The 22,095-nt window shown below is 40.3% G+C and overlaps 1 protein-coding gene across 2 annotated transcripts in view; it reads right to left on the bottom strand.

Annotated features, from left to right (window-relative positions):
- DNAH5 (dynein axonemal heavy chain 5) overlaps positions 1-22,095 on the bottom strand; it is a 332,322-nt gene that overhangs the window by 231,341 nt on the left and 78,886 nt on the right. For both annotated transcript variants that reach the window (XM_024981527.2, XM_015459121.3), the window contains exons 6-15: positions 20,606-20,743; positions 19,650-19,826; positions 18,140-18,253; positions 17,105-17,212; positions 14,214-14,336; positions 12,875-13,090; positions 11,029-11,136; positions 5,964-6,049; positions 4,241-4,562; positions 3,072-3,278 (exon numbers count right to left, since the gene is read on the bottom strand). In XM_024981527.2, coding sequence (XP_024837295.1) covers positions 3,072-3,278; positions 4,241-4,562; positions 5,964-6,049; positions 11,029-11,136; positions 12,875-13,090; positions 14,214-14,336; positions 17,105-17,212; positions 18,140-18,253; positions 19,650-19,826; positions 20,606-20,743 — 1,599 coding nt within the window. The remainder of the gene's footprint in view (positions 1-3,071; positions 3,279-4,240; positions 4,563-5,963; positions 6,050-11,028; positions 11,137-12,874; positions 13,091-14,213; positions 14,337-17,104; positions 17,213-18,139; positions 18,254-19,649; positions 19,827-20,605; positions 20,744-22,095) is intronic.

The raw sequence follows: 22,095 nt of genomic DNA, 5'->3' as shown, positions 1-22,095 counted from the left end.
ACTATTTCTGTACAAATATGAAGATTGACTTAGCTATTCTCTAACACCCAAGAAAAATATAAAAGGGAATTCCAACATGTTGACTAGTATTTGATGAGCTTACATCTGAGGAATGTCTGCGTGTTGCTAATATTAACTTTTTAACATAACATGAAAGAGTGGGAAAACACTAGAGTACAAGCTTGGGTTCTGGTCCTACTTCGGCCACTTGCCAGCTATGAGACCTTGGCTAAGTCATTTAAGTTCTCTAAGGCACAGTCCTGTCACCTCTAAAATAATAATATAATGGTACTCTGTACCAATTACCAATTGCCTGTGGAAAATATCGAATGGAATAATGAATATGAAAATGATTTAAATGTAAGCATTATGCAAATATGTGGCTTTATTGGACTTGTCCTTTGATAGTAGCCACTATAAAGTTGTAACAATGGTTTCCATGTTATCAAATAGAATGGCAGCATCGCTGACTTCATTTGAGCATCTTCTGGGCAGTATTTGTCACTAGTGACCAGTCCCTCCATCATGAAGTTTTTCTTACCCCTGGCTTTCTTTTTTTTAATTATTTTATTTATTTTAACTGGAGGCTAATTACTTTACAATATTGTAGTGGTTTTTGCCATACATTGACATGAATCAGCCATGAGTGTACATGTGTCCCCCATCCTGAACCCCCCTCCCACCTCCCTCCCTACCCCATACCCCTTGGCTTTCTTGACACTTAGCTTCCACCTGCTTTAAAGGCCAATCTTTAATTTCACTAGCATATTTGTCCTCTTCTAGCAGACCTGTTAATATTGGAACAACTCAGAGTTTAATGAAGACCCTTTCAGATCAGATCAGATCAGATCAGTCGCTCAGTCGTGTCCGACTCTTTGCGACCCCATGAATCGCAGCATGCCAGGCCTCCCTGTCCATCACCAACTCGCAGAGTTCACTCACACTCACATCCATCGAGTCAGTGATGCCATCCAGCCATCTCATCCTCTGTCGTCCCCTTCTCCTCTTGCCCCCAATCCCTCCCAGCATCACAGTCTTTTCCAATGAGTCAACTCTTCGCATGAGGTGGCCAAAGTACTGGAGTTTCAGTTTTAGCATCATTCCTTCCAAAGAAATCCCAGGGCTGATCTCCTTCAGAATGGACTGGTTGGATCTCCTTGCAGTCCAAGGGACTCTCGAGAGTCTTCTCCAACACCACAGTTCAAAAGCATCAATTCTTTGGCGCTCAGCCTTCTTCACAGTCCAACTCTCACATCCATACATGACCACAGGAAAAACCATAGCCTTGACTAGACAGACCTTTGTTGGCAAAGTAATGTCTCTGCTTTTGAATATGCTATCTAGGTTGGTCATAACTTTCCTTCCAAGGAGTAAGCGTCTTTTAATTTCATGGCTGCAGTCTTCATCTGTAGTGATTTTGGAGCCCAGAAAAATAAAGTCTGACACTGTTTCCACTGTTTCCCCATCTATTTCCCATGAAGTGATGAAGACCCTTTACTCTTCTTTACATTCTCCTCCTTGGAAATCTCATGCAGGACAATGACTTTAAATAGCAACTCTATTCTGATAGGGCTTCCCAGATGGTACAGTGGTAAAGAATCTGCCTGCCAACGTAGGAGACACCAGAGACATGGGTTTGATCTCTGAGTCAGGAAGATCCCCTGGAGTAGGAAATGGCAGCCCGTTCCAGTATTCCTGCCTGGAAAATTCCATGGACAGGGGAGCCTTGGATGCTACACTCAATGGGTTGCAAAGAGTCAGACATGCCTAAGAACACACATATATACTCTGAACTTCCCTGGTGGCTCAGATGGTAAAGCCATCTACCTCCAATGTGGAAGACCTGGGTTCAATCCCTGGGTCGGAAAGATCCCCTGGAGAAGGAAATGGCAACCCAGTCCAGTACTCTTGCCTGGAAAATCCCATGGACAGAGGAACCTGGTGGCTACAGTCCATGAGGTCGTAAAGAGTTGGACACGACTGAGCAACTTCACTTCATGTGTGACTTCACTTCACATATATACTCTGATAACCCTCAAAACTATGTCTTCAACTTTGACTTCTCCACTCAACTCCAGAAAGACATAATCTGCATGGACAACACCTCTACTTCAATCTCTAAAAAATCATCTTATACTTGAGATGGGAGTTATTGATTCCCTTCGGCCCCCCAAAACAAACTAGTTCCAGTCTTTACCAACTCCATGGGTGGAATTTCCATTCAGAGCCACAGCAGGTTATTGAACATGTGGGCAGAACACGAGCAACACAGTCAAGGCGTCGGACACAGCTTAGCGACTGAACAATAACAATAGTGTATGTTAGCCCCACTTTGAGTAAACCCATCGAGTTGCTCACACTAAAAACAAAGGTATCACCCTTGAGTTCTCTCATAACCTGCCTGTTGACATCATTTGCTAATCCACTGATCTACTACGCAACTGCATCTAGGTTCAGCCACCATCTTCTCCATCCTAAGTCGGTACAGCAGCCTACAAACTGGCTTCATACTGACCCTTTGTTGTTGTTCAGTCACTAAGTCATGTCTGACTCTTTTCTGGTCCCGTGGACAATAGCTTCCCAGGCTCCTCTGTCCACGGGATTTCCTAGGCAAGAATACTGGGGTGAGTTGCCATTCCCTCCTCCAGGGGATCTTCCCAACCCAAGGAAGTCTCCTGCCTTGGCAGGCAAATTCTTTACCCCTGAACCACCTAGGAAGCCCCCACAGGGACCCTCCTGTCCCTTAAAAATCACCTAGCAGCAAGAATGTTTTTATGGTAAAGGACACCACACCTTTTTCTCCTGCTCAGACTCCTCTAATGGCTTCCTGGTGCACCCAAACAAGTACCCTTAGTTTACAAGCTCTGTAAGGACCTGGCCTTTGCCAACTCTACTTTCTGGCCTCAGTCACTCCACTACAGTCATCCTGGGGACTTTCTGTTCCTCAACAGTGACACACCACTAGATTTTTTTTTTTAATGCACACTGGGGTTGCACTAAATGAATTTTGTAAAAAAGAAAAATGCATTTTGTAATGAACCCAAGATGGGAAAAAAATTAAAGTTCCATACCTTCATGTTACTGAAGTTCTTCTTGTATGTGTCTCGTTTCTGGAAAAGAGCAGCTGCAAAGGGTGAAACTTGTAGACCCATCTGTGACATGCACTCGGTTTCTCTAAATAAGGTTAGTATCTGAGGATCAAAGTTTACAAACAGTTCCCCTGTGCCAGGAGCCTTCACCAATAAAGAAGCCTCAAGTCCTACGTGAATTTCTTCAGTCTGTGAGGAAAGAGCAACATTACTATTATTAGAGAGTTCAGTGCATATAACGGGGTATCAAACTCACCCTTTTCTGGGAATAAAGATCATTGTGTGTCCTTTCATGGGTTTGAGCTTCGCAAACTAAGGACAATGGGGTCTCTTACTCTTTTCCTAACTTCACTTTTAGGTGGGAAAAGAAAGCCTTAAAACTCTTGGTGGTAACGTACAGTTAGTTCAACAAAATGGTTGGTCATGAATCTGTTGTATTTGGTAAGTGGATACTGCAGTAGAGATGACTTCTCAAAAGTCACTTTGCTCCCTGACACCTTCATGCCAACTCAGTTATTTTTCCTAATAAAAGTTTCAAGAAACCTACTTAACTCAGTTTTCATTTATCTAGAAAAGCAATGAAAAACACTACAGAGACATCTGTTATTGATTCAGACATCAAAAGTTGAACTAGGAAAGTGAGATACCATTTTAGAGGCCTTGTTAGGCTGAATTTTATCCTCCAAAATACTTCCTGCCAATCTACCAAGAAATACAAGTGTTGGTAGGGTATGAAATATAATTGGATTAACCCAGTATGACCAAATAAAAATTAAAACTTTGCTTAACATGCATGCTGGTGTTTATGGACACTTAATGGAGAAAAAAGGAGCTTAGTGGAAAAACAAAAAAAGAAATACCAATCAACCAGGTAAAGAAAGCAATAAACAAGATCTTCTTCCTTAGGAGTTTATAAATTAAATAAAAATAAGTTTCTGTTACCTGGCTTTATGACTTTTTTCCAAAATTAAAAACTATTATCCTTCATGAACATATTATACTCTTTGACTGATTACTTGCAGTCAACCAACCCTGTCTTATAAAATAGACACAAAGTCAACTTTCCACAGGAGTAAAACTGCCCAAGGTAGTAGAGGATTCCCCATGGATCTGACAGTGGCAGCATCATCGTAGCGTTAAGTCAGACTCACTTGTTGAAGCCACGCCCTGTGGTAGAGAACCTCAAACTCCAGGAGGACCTTGGCCACCCTGTTGTAACTGCGAATCACTGGCTTCGCTTCCGCAGTCCGGAGCACGGATGGGTGCTTCTGAAAAAGCTGCATTGGTTGCTGAATCCTGTGGAAGAGCTGCCGGGCCCACAGAATCTTCCCAGCAATGGGAGGCTGGTCTCGAGCCAAAGGTGGGTCGTTTTTCTGCTTTGTATACAGCTTCGAGATCATATCAATGTCAGCCCCGTAGTTTTCAAGGATACGCTGGTACTTGTCATCAATACCAAGATTAGGTATGTTCAATCTGTTATTTTTTTTTTAAGTGAAAGGCTTGAATTAATGGGATGATATTGAGAACTTCTGTCTATTAAGACTAATTTTAAAACATACGCTGACATATTTATTATCTTTTTAACTGCATGCCAGGAGACTTGGTATCTTGTCTTTTCATTATTGTTTAGATCTAAATATATTTAAATTTCTAGGAGTTTTTTTATTCAAAAGAGGAGACCTAAAAGTTCTAAGCATACGTTTTTGAGATCTAATTTAATTGCATTGTGGTTAAAAAACTTGGTCCATATGATAATGGGTATTTGAAATTTTTAATTCATTTTTTATGGTCTATTCCATAGTTATTCTTCATAAATATTGTTGTATGGAACCTATATATGTCCTGTAAGTGAAACTTGAAAATTACATTTTTATATTTTTACTAATTTTTTGTCTTATCAATACATAAAAGAACTACCTTGAACAGCCTATATATATATATGTATATATATATGCTGACGGAAGAGAATGAAGTATTTACTTGGCATGGTAAAAAAGCAAAATGGGCAGTCCAATGGTTAAAACTTCCCTTTCCGACACAGGGGGTGTCAGTTCAATCCCTGCTTGGGGAGCTAAGATCTCACAGGCCTTGTGACCCAAAACCAAAACATAAAACAGAAGCAACATTGCAACAAATTTAAGGTTTGTTAGTTGTTCAGTCGTGTCCAACTCTTTGTGATCCCACGGACTGTGGCCCACCAGGCTCCTCTGTCCATGGGATTCTCCAGGCAAGAATACTGGAGTGGGTTGCCATTTCCTTCTCCAGAGCATCTCCCCGACGCAGGGAGTGAACCCCGCTCTCTCCCATTACAGGCAGATTGTTTACCAGCTGAGCCATAAGGGAAGTCCAAACTCAATAAAGATCTTAAAACAAAATTATAAAAAAAAAAAAAAAATGGAATCAGCCCATCAATCATATGGCAATACAGTGGCTGTGAGTTTTTTTTGTTTTGTTTTGTTTTTAATGTCTCGTGGGATCTTAGTTCCCCAGCCAGAAAGTGAACCTGGCCCTTGGCAGTGAGAATGCAGAGTCCTAACCACTGAACCGCCAAGGAATTCCCTGAAGTGTTTCAGTTTTTTTTTAAATAGTATCAATCCTTAAAACCTAGTCAAAACTATTGGTAAGAGTTTCTTCAAATTATTTAAACATTAACTGCTATTATGATAGGCAGTCACAAGGTACTTCAAAGCTGAGAGGAAATAAACCTGTAATCCTCTGAAGAACTTAAATCTGTGGTCTTGTTATTCAGATTGTCAAGAGAGGATTTTCTTCCCATTAGAATATGAAATAATAATAACAATAAAATTGTAAGCTAAACTATGTTCATATTATCCCAATTGGAAAACAGAACTTAGAAGTCTTTCAAATTTTTACCTTTCAAATCTCTTTAACATACTTAGAGCTTGATTTGTGTTTTGAATCTTTTCAAATGTAGCATCCATGAACTTCTGCAACTCTTTCTGAAACAGAATGAAGTCTGACGATGAACAATGGGTTAACATTGCAAAGAAATCCTATTTAGCAACAAGATAAAAGAGTTCCCCATTCTCTACAAACACGCACCCTACAGGACAAAATACAGCAGCAGATATAATGCTCATCTAAGCTTAAAGGAAGATAAATGTCCAGAAGCCAGACAAAGAGGGCCTTGAGAGCCAGAGCAGTCAGGGGGTTGGCGCAGGACCCAGGGATACTGGGCCATGTATTTCTACGGCAAACATCATGTCTTAGGACCAGGAAATCTTCCTGAACTGAAGAATTGTACAGTTAGCCTACCTAAATAAACCCTCAGAGGTTATCACTATATAAAAGTATCCAAGTATAAACTGTGCAGAACTAGAGCATTCACAACGCTTCCACTCCCTCCCTTTAATTTATACAAAGATACACAAATAGCCAACAAGCACATGAAAAGATGCTTAGTATCTCTAGTTATTGTGCTCAGTAGCTAAGTCATGTCCGACACTTTGTGATGCTGTGGACTGTAGTCCAGCAGGTTGCTCTGACCATCTCTCTAACTTGCTACTGCTACTGCTAAGTTGCTTCAGTCGTGTCCGACTCTGTGCGACCCCATAGACGGCAGCCCACCAGGCTCCCCCTTCCCTGGGATTCTCCAGGCAAGAACACTGGAGTGGGTTGCCATTTCCTTCTCCAATGCATGAAAGTGAAAAGTGAAAGGGAAGTCGCTCAGTTGTGTCCGACTCTAGCGACCCCATGGACTGCAGCCTACCAGGCTCCTCTGTCCATGGGATTTTCCAAGCAAGAGTACTGGAGTGGGGTGCCATTGCCTTCTCCGTCTCTCTAACTTAGGACGCAGTAAATCTTTACGGGGCTTCCCTGGTGCCTCAGATGGTAAAGAATCCACCTGTCCTCCTTATAAATGTATATTATCATATGTGAAACAAATCTCCAGTCCAGTTTCAATGCATGAGACAGGTTGCTCAGGGCTGGTGCACTGGGATGACCCAGAAGGATGGGACGGGGAAGGCGGTGGGAGGGGGGTTCAGGATGGGGAACACATCTACACCCATGGTTGATTCATGTCAATGTATGGCAAAACCAATACAATATTGTAAAGTAATTAGCCTCCAATTAAAATAAATAAATTTATATTAAAAAATAAGTTCTCTAGGACTTGTTTGGAACATGTCAACTTATCTTTGAAGCCTCACTTGCTGGTACAATATCAGAATATTATACTTCTATAATTAGTCATTTTAGCCACTATTTGCCATTTTTAAGATACATTCATTACTTTGTTCTAACATATATGTACTTATATTTCAATCATGTTACATGTCAGATGTGATCTTTAAGGGCCAATCAACTCTATCTACTTCTGTACCCATAACCTACAGCATAGAAGCCTAATATGCATTTAATGTACAGTCAATGCATGTTTCAGTTAAGTTCAGTTCAGTTCAGTCGCTCAGTTGTGTGCCGACTCTTTGAGACCCCATGAACTGCAGAACGCCAGGCCTCCCTTCCATCACCGACTCCTGGAGTTCACCCAAACCCATGTCCATTGAGTCGGTGATCCCATCCAACCATCTCATCCTCTGTCGTCCCCTTCTCCTCCTACCCTCAATCTTTCCCAGCATCAGGGTCTTTTCAAATGAGTCAGCTCTTTGCATCAGGTGGCCAAAGTTTTGGAGTTTCAGCTTCAGAATCAGTCCTTCCAATGAATATTCAGGACTGATTTCCTTTAGGATGGACTGGTTGGATCTCCTTGCAGTCCAAGGGACTCTCAAGAGTCTTCTCCAACACCATGGTTCAAAAGCATCAGTTCTTAGGCACTCAGCTTTCTTTATAGTCCAACTCTCACATTCATACATGACCACTGGAAAAACCATAGCCTTGACTACATGGACCTTTGTTGGCAAAGTAATGTCTCTGCTTTTCAATATGCTGTCTAGGTTGGTCATAACTTTTCTTCCAAGGAGTAAGCGTCTTTTAATTTCATGGCTGCAATCACCATCTGATGGCAGTGATTTTGGAGCCCAGAAAAATAAAGTCAGCCACTGTTTTCACTGTTTCCCCATCTATTTGCCATGAAGTGATGGGACCAGATGCCATGATCTTAGTTTTCTGAATGTTGAGCTTTAAGCAAACTTTTTCACTCTCCTCTTTCACCTTCATCAAGAGGCTCTTTAGTTCTTCACTTTCTGCCATGAGGGTGGTATCATCTGCATATCTGAGGTTATTGATATTTAATTACATTACATTAATTTATTTACATAATTAATTTAATGACAATGCATGTTTAATTACAATAAATCTAGTTCTTATGCTTTGCTATCATATCCATAATTATCTTTCTTTTCCATTTTTTCTTAAAACAAACATTTCATTGTGTCATTTAGTTTATGTGCCATTTAAAGTAAAAGCTGTGATTTTTTCCAAATCTGATGTCCTAATATATGTGGGAATTGGATGTGATTTTCTTAAAGGTTCGGTTCAGTTCAGTCACTCAGTCGTGCCCGTCTCTCTGCAACCCCATGGACTGCAGCACACTAGGCCTCCCTGTCCATTACCAACTCCTGGAGTTTACTCAAACTCATGTCCATTGAGTCGGTGATGCCTTCCAACCATCTCATCCTCTGTCGTCCCCTTCTTCTCCTGCCTTCAATCTTTCCCAGCATCAGGGTCTTTTCAAATGAGTCAGCTCTTCGCATCAGGTGGCCAAAGTGTTGGAGTTTCGGCTTCAACATCAGGTTATACTCCATTTTTTTAAAGGTTATACTCATTTATAGTTATTGAAAAATACTGGCTATATTCCCCATGTTGTACAATATATCCTTGTAGTTTATTCTATACCTAATAGCTTCTACCTCTTAGTCCCCTACCTCTACCTTGCCTCCCCTTCCCTCGCCCCACTGCTAGTAAGTAGGGAAATTGTTCTCTATATCTATGAATCTGCTTCTCTTTTCTTATATCCACTAGTTTACTGTGGTTTTTAGATTCCATATATAAGTGATATCACACAGTTGTGTTTCTCTGCCTGTCCTACTTCACTTAACAGAGTCTGATGGTGGTAGTGGTGGTTTAGCAGCAAAGTTGTGTCTGACTCTTTGTCACCCCTTGGACTGTAGCCCTCCAGGCTCCTTTGTCCATGGGGATTCTCCAGGCAAGAATACAGGAGTAGGCAGCCATTCCCTTCTTCAGGGGATCTTCCTGACCCAGAGATAAAGCTGCAGCTCTTGCATTGCAGGCGGGCGTTTTTCCACTGAGCCACCAGGGCCTAGTTCTTACCACAAATCATACAGTAATCCAGCAAACATCCTTTGGTCTCCAGTTATATAAAGTCCCATCCGCTAGGGCCTGGAGACATAGATAGGAATGAACACAGTTCCTGCCCTCAAGGTGTTCACCATCTACCTGCATCCAGCATACAAACTCCTCCAGTGCTGTGCGATCAGAAACTGCTAGGACACACACACAAAGACGACGGATCAACACTGACCATGACGCACACACTCAGGATCTGCCGTTGCTCATCCATTTCCCATGAGAGATCAAGATCCACAGATCTCATGTCTGAGTCAGCCCCCAAAGAGCTCATTGCTTATATTATTACAAGCGCTCTATCTTTCCATCACCTGAAATTTGTCTTGTAAAATAATGGTTAAAAACCTGAATCAAGATGGTGGGACACATGTACACCCATGGCTGATTCATGTTGATATATGGCAAAAACCGCCACAATATTGTAAAGTAACTGGCCTCCAATTAAAATATATAAATTAATTTTAAAAAATTGTAAACCAGTAAAAAAAAAAAAAAAAAACCTGAATCCTAGAGCCAGACTGCCTACCAGTCAACACCTCTGTGACTGTGGGAAAGTCACTTAACTTCACCATGCCTCAGTTTCCTCCTTTCCAGAAACAGTGTAATAAGAATACACACTTTATCAGATTATTGTGAGTATTAAATGAATTAACACCTATAAAGTGCCTAGAACAGACCTGACATACAGAACTAGCAAGTTTTATTATAATGCCTTCTACACTGAACCCATCCTTCCAAAAATGACTCAGAGCTCTTTCTCCCTTGAAGTGTACAAGCGTATTTCAGGCCAAAATTTCTGGAAAAGAAGGAACAGAACAGCCATTTTCATTTTATCGTCAGAAAACATGGGAAGAAGTCTGCACGTTGATTAAGGTGGACATCCATTAGTGTGTCTCCCAAACTTACCCTCCCTGGCTCTTCTCATCTGGTAATAAATACACCCAGCCATGCCAGGGGGTCCCACGTCCTCTGCGTTTACCATATGACCCCACAGTAATGAGGCACAACACTGGAACCCTGACCAACCCAACCCGTCCTTAGACATTGGGAGCTAAGAGTGGGTCCATGGCATGTCCTCAGAAGCTTCTGATGGCCATAACCTGCTCCTGTGCGCTGACCTGCAGTGACCGGAGAGAGTGGGGAAAGCAGGAGGAAGGGAAGGAGAATGAAGAGAACAGGGCTTTAAGACCAAGTTGGGTCAAGGTGCTGAGTCAGCCCTGGTACCACTGTTTCAAGGCCAGCTAGTCTCCTGCCCTTGGGATCTGCCGAACATCGATGACCATTTGCTCAAGCTATCATTGGTCATAATCACTGCTATAAAGTAACAAACAAACGGAAACTAATTTCTATATTCTAATAACACTATGTTTCAACAGAGGATAACAGTTAATTTTCTAAGATCTAAAATGAAACACATGCAGAAATCTGTGATTACAGCTCGTTATCCAAAGCTGTATTTATGAACCTTTAATCCAGGAGAAAGAACCTTCAATTATTCATCTGAAATCATAAAATGCAGGCCAAGCCCTCTGTCGGTCACCTCCGTGATGAAGATGCCTCTTCCTTCTGAATGGGTAATGATTAGCAGCATGACACAGAATGGAAAAAGTAAACACCAGACTGTCAACAAGAATGTTATTATACAACCTACATGAAGGTCATTAATCTGCTTGCAAAACTCTTCGTAATCCTGCTCAAATTCCATTTTCCGCTGGTCTAAGAAATCATACTCCTTTTTCTTTATGGTAGCAACAATACCCTGAAATAGTACGAAACAAATAAGACAATATTTCAATGTTCTTGCATTATTTACCTAAATATGACCTTTAAATATACAGCCTGTGCAATCATTCCCCAAAAATCAACTTCAGAGAAGCCTTATTTCTTTAATTATTCTCATTGCATCATGCATATTATAGGTAGTATAATGTTGCCTGGTGCATTCAGAGAAACCACTTGGAAGCATTTTCATGAGACTTTATGTATTCTTGAAGAAAAATTTTAAATAAGTAAAAACCACATCTGAAAAGTGGATGTTCTGTCTAAAAATTTCTTACAAATTACATCTGAAATAATAAAAAAGAAGCCTAAAGTAGAATTTGCTAAAATATTTTTCATTAAAAAGTTTGTCTTCTCAGAAAATAGACTTTAACAGAATGCAAACAACTTAGGAAGAGCGCAATTATATTATAGTAGCTACAGGTGAAAAGCTACCTTCCAAGCTTCAAATGTCCTAAATAAAATATCAGACCACAATCTACCATTTAAAGAATCTCTAGAATTAATTGCTTCCTCCTGCTCTGCAAAGCTGCAATCTGTGACTATAAGAGTACAGATTAGGTAACTCATCTTCTAGAAAATACTATTATCTGAAGTTTTGTTTGCTCTGAATAATGAGCTCTAATGCTCTGTGATCATTCTTAACCAGGTACTAAGCCATTCTCAAACTTGGGTGCCCACACTGTTGACAGAGGCATATAATTTTTATGAAGAACGTTGGACCAGCTTCCACAAATGCTTCTTCAAAGCCATTTCCATTTAAACATCAACTCAAATCTCTCAATAGACAAAAGTGCCTAAGTTGCATAAATTCTTGAACCAAGTTTACTACTGTATATATAGTTCATAATTGTATAATCAAGTTTACAGTTGTATATACAGTTGTATATACATACAATTGTATGTACATATATATTCACACAGTAGTGCTGTGTGTGGTACTTAGTCATTCAGTCATGTCTGACTCTGCGACCCCATGGACTGCAGCCCGCCAGGCTCCTCTGTCCATGGGGATTCTGTCATGCCCTCCTCCAGGGGACAGTCCCAACCAACTGAGACACCAGGAAAGCCCCAAAGATACAGGCTGCAGGTTGGTGATGGTGGTTTAGTCACTAAGTCATGTCTGATTCTTGTGACCCCATGGCCTGTAGCCTACCAGGCTCCTAAACTGTTAGAGGAGAAAAATCAATGAGTGACAGTAAATTATATGATCCTTTTCAAATTCAAGGACAAAAAGAAAAATTAAGGTTTAGTGTCACTGTCCCCAAACAAGAAAAAACCCGACTATATTCATTAGTTTTTAACATGAATCCATATAAAATGCTTAACTGCAGATATAATCAGATATCACTCAGAATTCAGTGTCAACTAGAGCCTAACACAGTATATGCTTGATTAAATATTTCTTATATGAATAAATGAAATAATAAGTTATATTTAAACATTTTTCTTGTGCTACTAATGAAAACGCTTTTACTAATGATGATTAATTTTAGACTATTGGAAAGTCATTCTTATAATCACATACCTGGAAAGAATATATTAGCATCATTGCACCATTCTCAAATAAATTTAACTGCTTTATTGTTTAAGGGCCATAAGCTTATCTTTTGCATTAGAGACTGATAATTTGAAGCATTCTAAATAGTCATTTGCATAAAAACATTAAAATTTTATTCCTGGATAAAGGTAGCAAATTGTGTTTTGAAGTACAGTACCTGGTATTTAGTGATCATGTTTTCCAGCCCTTCAATTTTAGAATCTTGCAGTACTGAGTATGTCTTGAAGGTTGTAAAGATATCCATTATCTTGGCAAGACGTCTGTGGAAAGTTTCAAATTTTCCAAAAATATACATCTCACTGAATTCAAATTGTTTTTCACTTGGATTTTGTTTAAGCTTTTGTTTTGTCTTGTGAAAGCAGTGCTGGTATTCCTTAAAATTAAAAACCAAAATACAAGAAAGGGAACCCAACAAAGACATCAGCCTTATTCTCTTAAGTGAAGGTGATAGCAAATTTAGGGTAGAATTACAAAATCTTTCCGTTTCATACCTCTGGAGCAACTCACTCATCAACCTGGGATGTCATCTTTTCCTGACCCCTAACCTAGAAAACTCCTTTTTTTTTTTTTTTTTTTTTACCATGAGGCATGCAGAACTTCTCCGACCAGGGATTGAACCTGTGCCCCCTGCACTGCAAGCTTGGAGTCTTAACCACTGGACCACCAGGGGAGTCCAAACTCCTAACGGTTCATAATACAACTCAAAGATGCAGCCTTTCCACCTGCGTCTCACTGTGTCAGGAGAAGCCTAGCTCTTCATCTAGCTCCCTGTTTGTCTATAAGAAGCTTAAGGAAAACGACTTCATCTTTGTATATCTAGTACTTGTGTGGTGTTGGGACATAGAAGGTCCCCTAAAGGGTAAAGTAAGTGAATAAATTTGTGGGGCTGATTTACTAACATTCAACTTTTCTTAACAGTGAAAGATTACCATTCTTTTTAACTGGGCTTCCCAGGTGGCACTAGTAGTAAAGAACCTGCTGCCAACGCAAGAGACATAAAAGACTCGTGCTCGACCCCTGGGTCAAGAAGACCCCCTGGAGGAGGGCGTGGCAACCCACTCTAGTGTTTTTGCCTGGAGAATCCATGGACACAGGAACCTGGTGGGCTACAGTCCATAGGGACACAAAGTTGGACACAACTGAAGTGACTTCATAAGCAACCACACGATATGATAACTGATAAATTATTTAACTGGCAGGGCTTTCACGGTGGTCCAGTGGTTAAGAATCTGTCCGGCAATGCAGGACACAGGTTCAATCCCTGGTAGGGGAACTAGGATCTCACATGTCTTGGAGCAACTAAGCCTGCACGTCGCAACTAGAGAGTCTGTGTACAGCAAGGAAAGATCCCACAGAATGCACTGAAGATACCGCACGCTACAACTAAGACCTGACACAGCCAGATAAATAAATAAATACTTTTTTTAAGATATATTGGCAAAAACAATGGAAAAATAATTTTTAAATTCTAAATATATTATTAAGTTGACTGTTACCTGCTTAAGTTTAATTGCAGATAGTATTTTTTCCACAACAACATCCTGTGGCTGGCTCCAGATCGAGGCAGTTCCGTTGTTGGTAATATAGGCTTTACATGCAGATATCATCTGATTGGTCACCTGGAATTTTTCAATGAAATGACGTCAAGTACAGTAAGCAGCCATCAAGCATAAACTGGGCTAGAGTGTCCTCAGCTCTTCTAACCTCTCTGAGTATGACATCTGTGAATAAACCTTTGGGTTTATGTTTTTCCTTCACAAGTGTGATCAAGCACTAACTCTCTTTTTTCCTAGCTTTACTGAGGTATAATTGACAAACAAAAATTGTATTATGCTTAAGGTGTACAAGTGATGCTTGGTATACATATTCATAACAGAATGATTAGCACAATCAAGTATTAACACATCCAACACCTCACATAATTACTATTTGTGTGCGTGTGTGTTGAGAAAACTTAACATCTGCTCTTTAGCAATTTTCAACTATACAACACAATACTAAACATAGTCACCAAGCTGTATATTGGGGCTTCCCTGATAGCTCAGTTGGTAAAGAATCCACCTGCAATACAGGAGACCCCGGTTCGATTCCTGGGCCAGGAAGATCCCCTGGAGAAGGCATAGGCTACCCATTCCAGTATTCTTGGGCTTCCCTTGTGGCTTAGCTGGTAAAGAATCTGCCCACAATGTGGGAGACCTGGGTTCAATCCCTGGGTTGGGAAGATCCCCTGGAGAAGGAAATGGCTGCCCAGTTGAGTATTCTGGCCTGGAGAATTCCGTGGACTGTACAGTCCATGGGATCACAAACAGTCAGACTCAACTGAGTGACTTTCACTTTCACTTTCAAGCTGTACATTAGACCCCAGAACTCAGTCATCTTACAACTCTAAGCTTGCAGCCTTTGACCAACATCGTCCCATTTTCCACACTCTTCCAGCCCCTGGCAACCACCCATTCTACTCTCTGCTTCTAGTCAACCTTTTTAAATTCTACACAGCTATTATCAAAAGTGAAAGAAAGTGAAAGTGAAGTCACTCAGTCGTGTCTGACTCTTTGCGACCCCATGGACTGTAGCCCACCAGGCTCCTCCATCCACGGAATTTTCCAGGCCAGAGTACTGGAGTGGGTTGCCATTTCCTTCTCCAGAGGATCTTCCCATCCAGGGATCAAACCTGAGTCTTCCGCATTGCAAGCAGATTCTTTTACCATCTGAGCCATGAGGGAAGCTCCTATTATCAAAATGATTCGTAAAATCACAGAGTTGGAGGCACTACAGAAAATCAACAATTCAGACCCTCACGTTAATGCAGGATGAATGTCTTAGCCAACCACTTCCCTACCTAAAAGCTATCAAGAGCTTTCCTAAGTCTCCTTCTTCAGCAGCCTTCTCTAAAAATCTAACTCACAGTTTCCAAGTGCCATGAAAAGAACTGTCCACCCTGATCATTTCATGACACCATGATCTGTAGCAGAAAAGTCAAAAGCAGAAGACAATAGAAAAAAGAGTAAATATAATGTATGTAAAGCCAACACTTTATCCCTTTAAACTTAAAAAAAAAAAAAAAAACTTCAGAATTCTACTGGGGATTTTTTAATTAATTAAAATTTTATTAATTTTAAAATTTTAAAATTAAAATTTAATTTTAATAAATTAAAAGGAAAATGGGATGACTGTACTGTATGTATGCCTGGGATTGCAGTGCAAAGGTTAGGTGGAACAAGACTGGCCATGTGTTGACAGTGGGTAATCTGGGTGATATGCACAAGGGGATCCAGTATACAATTATATTTCCTTTTGTGCCGCTGCAAATTTTTCATAACGAAAGGTTTTTGAAAATGAGAGAATTTAAAAAAAAAATGAGAGAATTAGGTTCAAATTAGGTTTCACAGTTAGGTTCTAAAACAAGCCTTGCAAATAAAGTGCATGAAACCTGGACATGCATCGTAACACAGATTGACTTTTGGGTCTTGCACTCGGGAAATGCCCCTCCTGACTTCAACATAACATTAAAGTGTGAGGAGTATAGAAAAGGATTTTGTGGGTTCCCCTCCTGTCTACCCAAATATGAGAGCAGATGAGATGGTTGGATTGCATCACCGACTCAATAGACATGAGTTTGAGTAAACTCCAGGAGCTGGTGATGGACAGCGAAGCCTGGTGTGCTGCAGTCCATGGGGCTGCAATGAATTGGACATGACTGAACTGAACTGAACTGAACTGAACACAGTCCTGAGGAGTGGGAAATGCCTCTATTTTAATACAACATTTAAAATTTTCACCTTGGTAATGAAAAAGTCATTTCCTTCTTAGAGAGGAAATGGGAAAAGCAACACTGTTCACCATAAACACTTATGAGTTAGGACATAAGGTTTAAACATCATTATGTTTTCTGGCAGAATCATTATAATTGCTTTATGTATTACTGGAACATTGCAGTGGCTTTTATTACCATGATTACTGTTCTAATAACACCAAGTAAACAACTTGGCATGAAATAAATTTGGAACAGCAGCACATAAAATATGAAACTGAAGATGGCCAGTTAAATATAGCTTTTCTTAATTAAAATTCACCCAATAGGAAGAAATCATGTGCTAAATATCATAGGGAAAGAAATTCTAAAAAGAATCTTTTTCCATTTTTATTACATAAACAATATAATATCTTTTATAATTATTACTTTGGGAAATAATGCTTTATGATTTGCTAAAATCAGCTTCCCATGTATGCTTAATTCTATTTCTATCAAGAGATTAAGTCTTTTTGGTAAATTGTAGGATACAGAGACATTGGATTGTGCCAATGTGGTAATTTCTAATTATAAAAAACAACATTAACCATTGACAAGGAAATCTAAGTGACCACGGACTCTACACCAGGCTCTTACCTTTACAAACAGAGACGTGATCTTCTCAGAGGTGTTATAGTAATGAGAGATACTGTAGATCATTTTAATTGCATTTACAAGAGTAGGAATAGCATCAATCATGGATATCTGGAAGACAGCACAAAACTTTTCAGGGCAACATATCAAAGTCAGCAAAATTCTAACAGACTAATCACTCTGTCCTCATTAGAATAAAATTTAGGTAAAAGACTTTTATTTAAATTTTAAAATATTATCTAACATGCTATATAAATATAACACATTGAGGAGTAATCTCATCTTGATTATTTAGTCATATGCGGTTAATCAAATTTTGTCTCAATGCAAGAAACACTAACATTCTGTTAAGGACAAGGATTGTGTTAGCAGTTAATTTTGTAATAAATAAAACCAGGAACAAATGAAAGTTAAAAGATTTTTTTTTTAAAGTCAGCCAATAATTCTTCCCACAGTTGTTTTGAGTATAGTTTAGGATGTCAATTGCTATATTTATGGGAAATGGAATATACAATAAATGTTTTTAAAATATAATGTATATCTTAGAAAACATAGGAAAATATATATATGTAGAAACAGACATGTGTGTATATGCATATATATGTATTAGTTCAGTTCAGTCGCTTGTTGTGTCCAACTCTTTGTGACCCCATGAACCACAGCATACCAGGCCTCCCTGTCCATCACCAACTCCCGGAGTCCACCCAAACCCATGTCCATTGAGTCGGTGATCCCATCCAACCATCTCATCCTCTGTCATCCCCTTCTCCTCCTGCCCTCAATCTTTCCCAGCATCAGGGTCTTTTCAAATGAGTCAGCTCTTTGCATCAGGTGGCCAAAGTATTAGAGTTTCAGCTTCAACATCAGTGTATACATGTATGCATATACATGCACATATAATTTTCTTGAGAATAAAAAGAGGTTTTCTAAGACTTTTCCAACAAACTGCAATATTCATGAACCAAAATTCCACACTCATTTCAGCTAGTGTAAAAGGGTCATGAGTAGAAGACTAAGGAGGTGGAAATTTCGACTCACAGGGTCACTGCTGTACAAGGGGTCACAGCACTTCTCAAGTGTATACAGATACTTGACATTGTCCTTCGCTTCATTAGCTGCATCAGTGATTCGAATATCCGTCTCCCGCCATGTCTACGCACAATACAGGAAGGAAATTTTAACGCAATTATTAATAGAAAAAATTCCAACTAACAGCTGCATAAAAGTCATCCCAAGTCCCAGGGGTCCAACTTTCAGTCTCTCCCGTGCCTCTTACATAGAACTCAATCCAGAGGGGTGAGGGGCACTGCCACGCTGAAGAGCAATTAAAATTTTTCGACTAAGTGTTTAAAGGTATCTCTTCCAAGCCTTCTCTCATGAAATCTCTTCAATAACTAGGACAGAGCATCACGGCGGGGAGGGGGGCAGCACTTTCATATTTACACCTACACGCCTTCTCCTCCACAGCCTGCTGAATCCATTTTGCACCTCACTCTGACATTCTCTATGACCAAGAACTGAAGGAGGCCTCCAGCCAACAGACAGCAAGGAACTGAATCCCACACGGGCAACCTGGAGGAAGATCCTCCCCCAGTCAGGCCTTCAGATGAGCCAGCATCCTGACAACAACCTTAAGAGATCTCCAGTCAGATGATCCCAGCTAAGCTACACTGAGGGCTTCCCAGGTGGCTCAGCGGTAAAGACTGCCTGCCAGTGCAGGAGATGCAGGTTCAATCCCTAGGTCAGGAAGACTCCCTGGAGAAGGAAATGGCAACTTGCTCCAGTATTCTTGCCTGGGAAATCCCATGGACAGAGGAGCCTGAAGGGCAACAGTCCATGGGGTCACACAAGAATTGGACACCATTCAGTGACTACATAACAACAATAAGCCACACCCAAACCCCTGACCCACAGACTATGTGGTGATATTTATTGTTTCAGGTGGTGAAGTTTTGGGGTAATTTGTTACACAGGAATATAAAACAAATACACCAGTTCTAAAAAAAAATTAGAAAAGTTTAAGCCTTCATTATTACTACTCCTCATTGGTCTGAATTCATAATATATAATCATGTTATTATGGTACATATTAATGACTTGCAATGCCCTCTAGTAATACAGATACATATGTGTGTGTGAATATGTGTTAATCATTAAGTTGTGTCCAATTCTTTGCAACCCCCATGGACAGTAGATTGCTAGGCTCCTCTGTCCATGGGATTCTTCAGGCAAGAATACTGGAGTGGGTAGCCATTCCCTTCTCCAGAGGGATCTTCCCCACCCAGAGATCAAACTCGGGTCTCCTGCACTGCAGATGGAATCTTTACCATCTGAGCCACCAGGGAAGCCCATTCATACATGTACACCAGCCGATAAATACCTTTCATTCAAAGGCTATTTCTACAGTTTATAAAATTACAAAAGGGCAGTAACATTTAATCTTAAAGTTACTTTTTCATTAATGTAGAATAACATTTTTCTGTTCCAAATTACTCTATGACATATGCATAAAGAACTTCCATTCCCAGTTCATAAAGCAAAAAGCAACCTTGAGAAGTTTTGACTTGGCAGCAGCAAGCACTGCCAATGCAGCCTTCACATCTGGGCTCTTCAATTGATCCAAAAGGTAGTTAAATTTAGACAGTCTTTTTTTCCAGTACTCCAACTCTGCTCGAGGCCCAAGGTCATCCGCCTCCTTCCGCAGCTGGTTGTTTTCAGCAAGGACCTGTGAATGCACAGGAGAACCATGAGCCAATGAGTCGGCTGGAGAGTTAAAAGTTACACATAAGCAAAATATAGGGAAAGAAGTAAATTCTGCTATCTGAGTCATGATATATTTTTATTCATTTGCATGCTTTGAATGACAGCCTTTTACTAACCTGAGATGTATCCATTTTTTAAATTTCAAAAAAATTTAGTTGACTCATTCTAAGTTAAAACTACTTGTTTGAGGAGCTTTCATGAACTTTTGGAGGACCTGATCTCAGAAACTTTCTTTGGTTTATTCACTTAGAACCTCAGAGAAATACAACCTTGCGAAGTCCTCATGCCTTCAGTTGGTTAATTTCCATTATTGATGTAACATCAATAATTGGATGTAACACCTAGCTTTCACTTTTCTGAAATTTTTTTTTAACAATTAAGTCCAAAGCTTTGTTTTGGAAGACACATTGAATTAGAAAACTCCTGTACTCCTATAGGCATTCTCTCCAGAGTAACTACATCTTGAGGAAAAACCTGGCCAACTGCAGTGTTTTAGGTAGACAAGCATATAAAGTCATTTCCTGTCATCTCCTAGAATTCTTACTATCTCTTCTTAACTAATGACGATACATTAACATTGCAATGAACCTTTCATCTTTTTTAGGGACTTGCAGTAAAATACTTAGGCAGATGGAACAGGGATGTGATACAACCTTCTTCCACTGGCTGATTCAGTCACATGGCATGTGAACTAGTCAGTGTTCAGAGAGCTAGGTCTGATGTTTGGTTTCTGCAAATTACCTGTTCTGTTTGTTTGATCCATACTTTCATACAACCTTCTATTTTTTCCATAGTCTCAGGGTTATTAGCTAGAGTCAAGAAGTCTATGGGTTCCTTCAAGGTTTTCAGTTCAAATATGTCACACTTTTGAAGGTTCACCTAATTACAATGAAAGTTAAAGAATAAGATGATGTTACTTTACACACACACACACACACACACACACTTCTGGTTGATCCAGAAGGATCTTAAGGAGATTCTCTCTAACTACCCTGCTCCCTGGGAAACACTCATGAAATCAGTGTAGGAATCCTCCTTAGGTATTGAGCACACCAGTAAAGCTGATTGGTCTGAATTAAAATTTTGTGTCAAAAAAAAAAAGTGTGAACTGCAGACAGACAGACAGACAATATCACAGAACTCGGGAATTGACAGGGAACTTGGAAATTAAAGAATCAACCCATGAAACCAAAGAAAATGGGGACCTTCAAAAAATGACTGAGGGGAGGGTAATCTCTAATCTATCACATTCTTTTTTGAAACTAACCAGAGGGAAAGACTCTCATGTCCCTGTCCAAAAAAAAAAAATCTTATAGTTACTAAGTTTAATGGCAAATACACCAATTCATTTGGGGAGGGAGGGGTAGAGAAGGGTAGGAAAGAAGGTGTGTTGGATTTTGACTTGACAGAGAAACCAAAGGGATCTTCCCTGGTGGTCCAGTGGTTAAGAATCCATGCTTCCACTACAGGGAACCTGGGCTCAGCCCCTGGTTGGGGACCTACCACATGCAGGGCACAGCCAAAAAAAGAAAAACAAACCCAGGATTTTTTACTTCCCTCACAGAAAGAATCTACCTGCAATGCAGGCGATCCCGGTTGGATTTCTAGGTTGGAAAGATCCGCTAGAGAAAGGATAGGCTACCCACTCCAGTGTTCTTGGGCTTCCCTGGTGACTCAGCTGGTAAAGAATCCATCTGTAATTCAGGAGACCTGGGTTCAACCCCTGGGTTGGGAACATCCCCTGGAGAAGGGAAAAGCTACCCACTCCAGTATTCTGGATTGGAGAATTCCATGGACTGTATAGTCCATGGGGTCACAAAGAGTTGGACACAACTGAGCAACTTTCATTTTCAACCCAAAAGCCTGGAGAAGGCAAAGGCAACCCATTCCAATACTCTTCCCTGGAGAATCCCAAGGACAGAGGAGCCTGGTGGGCTATGGTCCAGAGGGTCACAAAGAGTTGGACACGACTGAAGCAACTTAGCACGCGCACACGCAATCCAGAAGTACCTCAGTATTTAATAAGGACATTTTCCTCCTGGGAAAGGTGCAGCTAGCCCTGTGAGACTCTAAATTCAGATTTCAGCACCCACCCCCAACACTGCATCTTCCACCTGCCTCCTAGACCTGGCCTTGGTTTTATGGGGGAAGCTTCTGCCTTTCGTGAAATGGCACCGCCTCCCTCTTGTGTGAGATCCAGCCACTTTTTTAATACCTCTACCACAATATGA

This window comes from Bos taurus, chromosome 20 (genome assembly GCF_002263795.3).
Source record: "Bos taurus isolate L1 Dominette 01449 registration number 42190680 breed Hereford chromosome 20, ARS-UCD2.0, whole genome shotgun sequence".
Classification (NCBI taxonomy): Eukaryota; Metazoa; Chordata; class Mammalia; order Artiodactyla; family Bovidae; genus Bos; species Bos taurus.
The sequence above is the reverse complement of the archived record's forward strand: the minus strand, read 5'-3'. Positions and strand labels throughout refer to the sequence as shown.